This window comes from Babylonia areolata, chromosome 10 (genome assembly GCF_041734735.1).
Source record: "Babylonia areolata isolate BAREFJ2019XMU chromosome 10, ASM4173473v1, whole genome shotgun sequence".
In the NCBI taxonomy this organism is placed as follows: Eukaryota; Metazoa; Mollusca; class Gastropoda; order Neogastropoda; family Buccinidae; genus Babylonia; species Babylonia areolata.
The window spans coordinates 8,397,561-8,408,512 of record NC_134885.1 but is presented as its reverse complement, the minus strand read 5'-3'; the positions used below and the strand labels follow the sequence as shown (position 1 = coordinate 8,408,512).

At 43.4% G+C, this 10,952-nt stretch overlaps 1 protein-coding gene across 1 annotated transcript; it reads left to right on the top strand.

Moving 5' to 3' along the window:
- Positions 1-5,552: 5,552 nt before the first annotated feature.
- Positions 5,553-8,646, top strand: LOC143286429 (uncharacterized). Its single transcript, XM_076593990.1, has 2 exons — positions 5,553-5,674; positions 8,047-8,646. Exons 1-2 carry the CDS (start codon positions 5,567-5,569, stop codon positions 8,644-8,646), a joined length of 708 nt encoding a protein of 235 aa, XP_076450105.1. The 5' UTR covers positions 5,553-5,566.
- The last annotated feature ends 2,306 nt before the right edge of the window (positions 8,647-10,952 follow it).

Sequence of the window (10,952 nt, the reverse complement as noted above, 5' to 3'; positions counted from 1 at the left end):
TCTCTCTCTCTCTCCTCTCTCTCTCCTCTCCTCTCTCTCCACTATCCCTTCTCTCTTTCTCTGTCTCTTCTCTCTATCTCCTCTCTCTCTTCTCTATCTCTTCTCTCTCTGTCCTCTCTCTCTCCTCTCTCTCTCTCTCCTCTCTCCTTTCTCTCTTCTCTCTCTCTCTCTCTCCTCTTTCCCCCTGTCTTTTTCTCAAAACACACAAAGACAAAAATACAGAGAAAGAGAGAATAAAGAGAGAGAGAACAAGGGAGTGGGAGAATAAAGAGAGAGAGAGAGAACAATAGAGAACAAGAGAAAGATAGAGAACTGAAACTGAAACAGAGAACAACACACACACACACACACACACACACACACACACACACAAAGGAGATTACGATCAGAAACAGCTGACACCGCTGTGTAATGTACCCATACTCCAGGCAGGAGGGGACTAATAAAATCACAGGATGGGGGGGGGGGGGGGGGGGGGGCGGTCACCGAACTTAACAGCATGTTTATGGATGTTGTCGCTGTGTCATAGTCCCCACCCTGTACCCGCCTTTAAGCACCCCAGGAGATCCATTCTGTGGATGCCTACAGTCATCAACTCGATGGTGGGTCGCGCTCGGAATTTTAACGTTGTTACGCTTCGAAACGTGGAGTGGAGAAGAAGGGTTTGTATGATAGTCAGTCGTGTCCGACTATGACCATCAGAACAGCAGAGGAGGTAAACTGCTGTCCCGACCTATTTGGGGGGGCTAGAATTTGATTATAGTGGAGAGTGTCTTGCCCGAGCTTACATCCGCACTCTCTCTCTCTCTCTCTCTCTTTCTCTCTCTCTCTCGGCCAAGAGGGTTTTTAGGACGGTCGGCGTTGGGGATGGTTCCCAAAAGGCCAGCTACCCCCCCCCCCCCCCCCACCCACCCACCCATCCCCTCAAGGCTGCAGCACTAAGAACTAGTGCAATTTTGCTTCCTAGTTTGAGAGTCATAGTCCTTCACAAAAGACTTAGCTGTACATGATTTCCCCATTGCAATGGAGAAACTGAATTAATTGATTATACGGCTCTCACTTTTGCTATTGTAAAAACAAGAGAGGCAAGGCCTTCAAGACTCACTTGTGATAAATTAAGTCCCCTAGCATAATTACAGAGTAATTTCCCTTTTTTTACTATCTGCACCAAAACGTTTGCAAAATAAATAAAACTTCCATGCTTAGCAAAAGAAGTTCCTGTTTGAACAAAAAAATGATAATAATGACTGCTCTTGTTGTTGGGTTAGAATATCAGATCAAAGTGCCAAGTTTAGAGAATACAAAAAATATAAATATAACAGTAAATGCAGTTTGCATATAATTAGGCTTCTTTTTTTTCTTTTTTTTTTGTGCCCATCCCAGAGGTGCAATATTGTTTTAAACAAGATGACTGGAAAGAACTGAATTTTTCCTATTTTTATGCCTAATTTGGTGTTAACTGACAAAGTATTTGCAGAGAAAATGTCAATGTTAAAGTTTACCACGGACACACACACACACACACACACACACACAAACAAACAAACAACCGAACACCGGGTTAAAACATAGACTCACTTTGTTTACACAAGTGAGTCAAAAATCTGTGATATTATAAGCGGCTGGGTGTTAGACCTGTGGGTAAGTACCGTACGTAGTAGTAGCCTAGTCGTGAAGCGTCAGCGTAGGTAAGAATCGAGAGATTCTAAGCGTGCTCATCATGCATGGGGCGTCATCCAGTTTTGCCTATTCCAGTTTTGCCTATTGCCGTTTCGCCTACTAGTCAGCTTGTGATCCCCTTTTCGCCTTTTTCCACTGGTTCGCTTATGAACTCAGTTTTCTCGGTGTGTGTGTGTGTTAAGGCGCGTGTGTCTGTGTGTTAAAGGAAAAGAACAACAAACAAAATAACAACAACAACAACAACACACAATAAGATCATTTCCTTCAGTAGAGAATTACAAGTGTTCACGAAAGTTTACACTGAGAGGTATCTAGGCACAAACATTACTCGTGTGTATCTGTATGTTTGACAGAGACAGACAGACAGACAGACAGAGACAGAGAGTGAGAAAGAGAGAGAATTGGGTGACAGCGAGACAGACAGACGGACCGTGAGACAGAGAGACAGAGAGGTTGAGTAGGCGAAACGAGCCTCACGTTGGCGTAACGGGAGAAAGAGTCTCAAGAGTACCTTGAGGGTGTATGCGTGTGTGCGTGTGTGTGTGTGTGTGAGTGCGTGTGTGTGTGTGTGTGCGTATGTATGTATGTCTTTGTGTGTCACTGTGTTGCAGGAAGACGGGGTTGGCCAGTTGTGTTCTATGACTTTTATTGTCATTAATTCCCTTGCAGGACTGAGCCGCAGACCTTGAATATCAAAGCAGATACCGATAATTATCAGGAAGCAAAGACAGAAGGGAAAAGGGAATGATAATAATAATAATGATGATGGTGATGATGATGATGGTGATGATGATGATGATGATGATAATAAAAATAAATAAATAAATAATAATAATAATAATAATAATAAATAAATAAATAAACAATAATGATAAATTAAATAACAATAAACCTCGGGGGAAAAAAAGAAGAAAAAAAAAAGAATAAATCAGCGGTTTGGCAAGCCTCAAGACCAACCTTTTTTTTCATGGGAAGCAATCTTTAATGGCTTTAAAGTTCGTGCGCAATGGACTAAGGTTGTCTCCCTTAGACCAGCGCACGCACCATTCACGAATATTGTGTGCGAATGACAGAATTGAAAGTCTGAAGGCATTGTTGTTTGAGATTCTATTGTCAACGAATGACAGAAAAAAAAAAGCGAAGCATACACACAAACAACGAAAGATATAAACAATAATATCATTTTATTCAAATATGTATGTCTCTGTCTCTGTCTGTGTCTCTGTCTGTCTGTCTGTCTGTCTGTCTCTCACTATCTCTCTTCCGCAATTGTTGTTGTTGTTGTTGTTGTTTAACGTTTTACACGGATTTAAAGACTAGGCCAACGAGGAACAACAACAATAAGAAAATAATTGTTTTGAGGAAATAGACAGAATCTGATACCAGAATAAATACGAATCCCAACGTAAAAAGAAACAAACAAACTGCAAATATCAACACTGATTTTTTCCCTGTACTATTGCCATTCAGTTTCGTTTCGAAGGCGAAAATAGTTGTAAATCGGTTTAAAACATTGTTGATCAATATATCATACTCTACATTTCAAATGTAGAGTATGTGTGTGTATTTCTCTTTTTATCACAACAGATTTCTCTGTGTGAAATTCGGGCTGCTCTCCCCCCAGGGACAGCGCGTCGCTACTCTACAGCGCCACCCTTTTTTTTTTCTTCTTTTTTTTTTTTTTCCTGCGTGCAGTTTTATTTGTATTTCCTTTCGAAGTGGATTTTTCTACAGATTTTTGCCAGGAATAACCCTTTTACTGCCGTGGGTTCTTTTACGTGAGCTAAGTGCATGCTGCTCACAGGATCTCGGTTTATCGTCTCATCCGAATGACTAGCGTCCAGACCACCACTCAAGGTCTAGTGGAGGGGGAGAAAATATCGGCGTCTGAGCCGTGATTCGAACCAGCGCGCTCAGATTCTCTCGCTTCTTAGGCGGACGCGTTACCTCTAGGCTATCACTCCACTCCGTATTATAATGTTGTTGTTTCTTCTTCTTTTTTTTAAAACCAATTTACAACTATTTCAGTCTTAGAAATGAAACAGCACAAGGGGAAGAAATGTGGCTGTGGCCAAACAAACTTCATTTATTCATTCGTTTGTCAAAAAATTTTGCGCGGGGCTGAAAACAAAAAATATGCATCGTCCAACGAAGCGAAAGAACAGCAAACTTCACAAAAGCTCGTTCACAGAATGCGTGGGTTGTGTGAACGTGAGCTTCACTAAAAAAAAAACATACAAAAAAAACAAACAAACAAACAAACAAACAACAAAACCGCATTCCACGTGCTTCTCGTATTCTACTCACTTTTCAGCGAAAAGACAGCCTGGGTTAATACTGATGATACTTCTCTGCCGCAGCAGAAATTACTGAAGGTTTTCTGCATTTTGTTGTTCTCACCCTTCTGAAGGAGCAGTCTCTGGCATTTTGCTCAAGTGTCAACCCAAAGGAAGCAGAAAAATATAACCGTAAGTGTTTTATGATGTACGCATGATTGTATTACATTGCATTGCATTGTATCATTTTTTTATTGTCTTGTATTGTATCATATTGCATTGTTCGCATTACGTTTTGTCACAGGGAATTTTATCTGTACGAAATTCTTTTTCTTCTTCTTGTGCGTTCGTGGGCTGCAACTCCCACGTTCTCTCGTATGTACACGAGTGGGCTTTTACGTGTATGACCGTTTTTTCCCCGCCATGTTGGCAGCCATTCTCCGCTTTCGGGGTGTGTGCATGCTGGGTATGTTCTTGTTTCCATAACCCACCGAACGCCGACACGGATTACGGGATCTTTAACGTGCGTATTTGATCTTCTGTTAGCGTATACACACGAAGGGGGTTCAGGCACTAGGCAGGTCTGCACGTAATGTTGACCTGGGAGATCGTAAAAATCTCCATCCTTTACCCACCAGGCGCGGTCACTGTGATTCGAACCCGGTACCCTCAGATTGAAAGTCCAACGCTTTAACCATTCGGCTATTGCGCCCGTCAGTACGAAATTCGAAACCGCTCTCCCCGGGGAGAGTACGTCGCCATAGCACAGCGCCACCCTTTCACTCATTCTGTTGTCTGCAAGTGTATTAATTAATTTGTGTTGCCGTCAAAGTGGGTTTTTCTGCATAATTCTGCCAGAGACGACAACCACCCTTTCGTTGCCGTGAGCTCTGTTGCGTGCGCGAAGTGCATGCTACAAACGGGACCTCCGGTTTATCGTTTCACAGTCCACCACAGTCCACCAAAGTCCACCAAAGTCTAATAAGTGTGTGTGGGGGGAGGGGAGAGAAAAGACTGGCGAAAATGAGATTCAAAAGTGCAGAAATATGACTTTGATGAACAACTGTTGATAGGCAAATTAGCATGCAAATGCAAACCCTGAAACCAAACTGCTATACCGAGGAGGGGCGTGTAAAGGCCCCAAGGCAGAATTTTTGCCCCAAATACTGTACCTGTGCCTGTACGAGTGTGTGTGTGTGTGTGTGTGTGTGTGTGTGTGTGTGTGTGTATGCCTAAAGTTGACTTAATCAAGATTTTGCGCCTTTTGAATATTAGTAATATTAGTATTTTTATGTATTTATCTATTATTATCATTATGTTTTTAAAAAAAAAAAATTTATTATATTATTACTTATTATTATTTATTTTATTTTTACTTCATTTTATTCTTACCCTTTTTTTTTCTCAAAGCCCGACTAAGCGCGTTGGGTTACGCTGCTGGTCAGGCATCTGCTTGGCAGATGTTGTGTAGCGTATATCAGTGGATTTGACCGAACGCAGTGACGCCTCCTTGAGCTACTGATACTGGTACTGGTACTGATACTGGTACCCGATTCCTTTCCTGTCCCAGAGCCGGTCCAAGGATCCGACCACTCGTTGAGCACGTCAACATGACAATGACAGGAGGAGCGATGATTGTCCTGGCGATGATGATGACGACGATGACGCTGGTTTTGACGACGTTGGATGCCCGCGTCATAAATTCCTTTCATTCTCAGGTAGGTGTGTACGGGTGAGAGAGTGAGAGAGAGAGAGAGAGAGAGAGAGATTGCTTGCTCTTGGTCGTCATCAATGCCGTCACTTTTTGTCTTCTTCTTCTTCCTTTATGCAACCAACATCATTATATTGATGGTTCTGTTGTAGTTTTGGGAGGTTGCTGAGGATTGCGCTGTTGTGAGGATTGGAAAAAAAAAAAATTCGCGACATGGTCAGCCAGTGTACGTTCAGCGTGCACTGACATGATGATGCCAAGCCTCTGCATCAGCTGTGAGCTGGGGGGTGGGGGGTGGGGGGTGATTTGGGGTGTATGGGTGGTTAGGAGGAGGGGGGGAATGGGGGTGGGTGGGGGGGGATTCACTTTTAGAGATGAGAGGCCAGTCTGGACTTGAAGCAGTCCAGTGACTCGGCTGTCACAACTTCCTGAGGCAGCTTGTTCCATTCTGGTATGGTCTTCTTCATTCGCAGCGTGATCACCTATATCGTCAGTGAATGTATTGTTGCGTTGTGTTGCGTTCTATCATCACTTATCATCGTCCACTGTCGTCAGAGTCATTGAGTTGTTGTGATGCGTTTTACTGCATTTTATCCCAACAGATTTCGCAGTGTGATGTTTGGGATTTCTCTCCCCTGTTGAGTGTCGCCACAGCGCAGAGCTAACCGCATTTTTTTTCCCATCCTCGCGCACTAGTGTTTTTTTCGTTTTAACTATCAATGTGGATTTTTTTTTTCAGCAAACTGTTGCCAGAGACAAATCTTATTTTGTTGGCCTGGGTTCTGTTACGTGCGTCAAAGTGCATGCTACACACGGGAGCTCTGTTTGTCGCCCTGTTCGAAGGACCAGCGCTTAAACCACCCTCTCGAGGTGGGGGAAGAGAAAATAGTGGCGAGTGGTGAGGTTCGATACGGGGCATTCGAAATAAATTGATACCACATAAACCTAAATCAAATGTCAATGTTCGGTTTATTTATTCAGTGCTGGGAAAAAAACCCAAACAACTTAATCTAAGTAAAAAATAAAAAAAAGAAAAGAAAAAAAGGCATAGAACTTGGAAATGTTGTGTAACTTTTGTTACATCTAAAACATACTTGTCAGTATGTTTAAGTTTGATTTGTTTTGTTTCAAATCATCATTAGCGCGCGCGTGTGTGTGTGTGTGTGTGTGCTTGCGTGGGTGTGCGTTTTTGCGTGTTTCGGAGACATTGTTGGACTGAAGTTGTGATTCAATGTGCATGTATTGCTGTTGTATCCTCCACACCCCAAAAGGGGCAAAAGGATTAAATTTCTTTGAAATCTGAATCTTCGGATTCTCTCGCTTCCTTGGCTGACACTCCACATATCTTGATTGGTGGTACGTGGACCGTTGATGAAGTACACGCTTCAAGCACGATGACAGTGAAGAAAACGACATCCACCACCACCACCACCAATGCTACCACCAATGCTATCACCACCACCACCACCACCAATGCTATCATCACCACCATCATCACCACCACAAATTCTATCATTACCACCACCACCACCACCACCACCACCAATGCTATCACCACCACCACCATCACCACCACCAATGCTATCATCACCACCATCATCACCACCACAAATTCTATTACCACCACCACCACCACCACCACCACCAATGCTATCACCAACACCACCACCACCCACCCCCCAATGCTACCATCACCACTACCATTCCCTCTCTCTCTCTCTGTATGTCTGTCTCTGTCTGCCTGCCCGTCTTTCTGTATGTGTCTGTCTGTCTCTGTCTCTCGCTTTGTCTCTCTCTTCCCCCCACTCTCTCTTTCCCCCCCTCTCTCTCTCTCTCTCTCTCTCTCTCTCTCTCTCTCTCTGCCCCTCATATGTTTGTGTGTCTCTTAGAACAACGGCAGATGTGTTAGTGCTTATATTTTCCCCGTTGGAAAATGACGATTCATTCATTCATTAATTCATCTTGCCTCCCCCCCAACCCCCCTCTAACCTATCGTCGCTACTGTGTATTGTTTATTCGTGTGTTTTTTGTGGGTGTTTTTTGTTTTGGGTTTTTTTTGTTGTTGTTGTTTTTTGCACGGTACATAAATATTTGTACAATTTTGTTTTAGTTGTACATTCGGGTGCAATTTTGAAAATGGTGCTGCTGTGAATGTTTTGCCTTTCACTTTTTTTTTTTTCTTTTTCTATTCAGTTTTTCTCTTCAGTTTTCTCGCTCACAGGGCCGGCTGCAAACTAGCACACTATGCTTATTCCATTATTCTCTTAAATTTTTTTTTAAAATTTATATATATATATATATATATATATATTATATTATATATAATATATATATATATATATATATATATATATATATATATATAATCTGCGGTTGTAGGACGGTGCCGATTCGGGAAAGGAAGACGGCGGGAAACTCTCGTTGGACTCCAGAGGACACCCCGGAGGAGCCACCATTCTCCGACGCGGCGATGAAAGCCCAGACGAAGCCGCCTTCGCGGCCAACTCTACCGGCGATCAGCACCACGACGACCCTTTTTACAACGTAAACCAGATCACCACGCTCTTGCTCGGAGACGAAGACGAAGACGATGGAAGCAGCAGTCAGATTGGCACCGACCCAGCTGGGCCTTCGGATTCTTTTGCAGGAGCTGTGCGCCCAACCGGAACTAGCACGCGGCAAAAACCGGAAGCGGAAATGGCTAGTCCCGGAAGCGGAAACGACAAAACGGAAGAGGAAATGACGGCACGACCTAAAACAACCGGCAGTGGCGGTGGAGGCAGCGACGATTCGGAGTGTGTGAAGATTGCGGTGGGTATTATAGTTCCTCTGATGGTTTTGCTGCTTTTGGCGTTTCTGTGCTACTGTGTGAGCAGACGGGAGGCGCGGGACAATTTTCCTGCGCGGGTCGACGAGGAACTTCCGCCGGAGCGACAACCTTACTATGCCGACATGGTGCAGATGGCTCCAATGATGTAGTAGTAGTAGTAGTAGCGCGTGTGTGTGTGTTTCTTACGTGAAAAGTGATGCTGCTGCGTTTCGGAAGAGACTGCTTGAGTGGGATGGGATAGTGGGGAGGTGTGTGTGTGTGTGCGTGTGCGTGCGTGCGTGCGTGTGTGTGTGTGTGTGCGTCGTGTTGGTAGGGTGATAGGCATGAGGATGGGGTTAAGGATGTGTAGCTGTGTGAATTTTGTGAGATAGAAAAAAAAAACCTAGTGTTATCCATGTTTGAAGATGCGCGCTAACGCTTGCCTACGCGCGTGCGTGCGTGCGCGTGTGCGTGTGTGTGTGTGTGTGTGTGTGTGTGTGTGTGTGTGTAGGTAGGTAGGTAGGTATATGTAAGCAAGGAAATCTAGTGGGTCGTCGATTTTTATTCCTTTATTTTTAGCCCAGCCGTTGATTTAATTCATATCGCGATGCTGACAATTTATTCGGCCTGTTTTAATACGTGTTTGTATTTTATTCTATTTTTCTTCGATTGGTGAGAGTAAGTCCCATTTTATATGATTTTAGATTGTGGTTCTACTACTGCATACCTCTGCCTCTGTATCTCCCTCTGTCCCTCTCTCTCTCTCTCTCTCTCTCTCTCTCTCTCTCTCTCTCTCTCTCTCTCTCTCTCTCTATCTGTCTTGTCCTGTGCGTGAAGACTTGCAAGCGTGTGTGAGCGCGTGCGTGCGTGCTTGGGTAGGCTGGCGTGTGCACGTGTGCAAGCTGACAGCGACTGACACGAACATGATCTTATTTGCGGAAAGATTTTTCTAGACATGGAAACGTGTTCATATCATCAGGATGGTGCAGGCACAACTCGTGCCGGGTAGATTTCTTCTGTATTTTTGTGTTTGTTGTTGTTGTTTCCTTTGTTTTTTTCTGGTTTTTTTTTTTTTTTTTTTTTTTTTTTTTTTTGATAAAGCAGAATCGAGAAATATCCCTTCTGAACCACGCCATATCTTCGGCGCTTTTAAATGGGCTTGCGCGCGCGCGCGCGTGTGTGTGTGTGAGTGTGAGTGAGTGAGTGAGTGAGTGTAGTTTAGTTAGTTTAGTTAGTTATAGAAATAGCGTTTGACTGTGTTTTTCTACTGTTTGTTTTTATTTCATAATAAATTTTGTTTAAATAATAGTACGTGTACGTGCACTTTTGTCACTTTTTGATCAGTCTGCCTTTACATATCTGTGTGTGTGTGTGTGTGTGTGTGAGAGAGAGAGAGAGAGAGAGAGAGAGAGTAAATGCGAGTATGAGTGTGTTGGGAAGGTAGGTGACGGGATGCAGGCATTCGAAACGAGGTGCAGAGAAGAGACGGTTTTTTGACTTGAAGCTCAAAAAAAACCGGCAGAAATCATACACGGAGATAAACAGACGTGCTCTGCTAGCGCGCTCACACACCCATACACACATATATGCACACACAAATGCGCGTGCGCGCGCACACACACACACACACACACACACACAAAGAAATCGTACACACACAAACGCACGAACATATACACACACACACACACACATGCATCCTCCTCACACACACACACACACACACACACACGCGCACTCGCACTCGCACTCGCACGCTAAGTTAACAATATTCTGATTGGAATCTTTCACATACTCCACTTAAACGGCAAGTGTGGATTGTGATAACACACAATTAAAAAAAAAAAATCGGATAAGGTGTTGCCCCATAAACTTGTTGCAGTTAGCAGTGAGAGTTTTTTTATGACCTGCTTCGCTCTTGAGGTCAACTTGTCCTCTTTTTTTTCTTTTCTTTTTTTTTCCCCCATGATCCATGCTTTATAGTTAATCAAATTGTTTCCACAGACGACAAACGACATGTCATGCACAATCATTTGCGCACAAAAATGACTGATCGATCACTTTTAAAATCTTGAAACAGCCCAGTGATTAAAATCACAAGATGCTGCGTCATTCTTTTCGACGATAGCTGATCCAGTAATTCATAAGCCAGTGAAGGAAGATAGTAACTTTTGTTTTAAGAGGTCCTCAGTGCTTAAAATCATGTATTAATCCTTTCTGATCGACAACTGTTTTAACATTCATAGGCTAATAAAGGAGAATAATTCGTTTTAAAGCAACACACTTCAGTCAGACACAGCCAATTGCCGTCAGCCTGATACAGCAACACACTTCAGTCACACACAGCCAGTTGACATTAGCCTGACACAGCAACACACTTCAGTCAGACACAACCAGTTGACGTTAGCCTGACACAGCAACACACTTCAGTCTGACACAAAAACCAGTTGCCGTCAGCCTGACACAGCAACACACT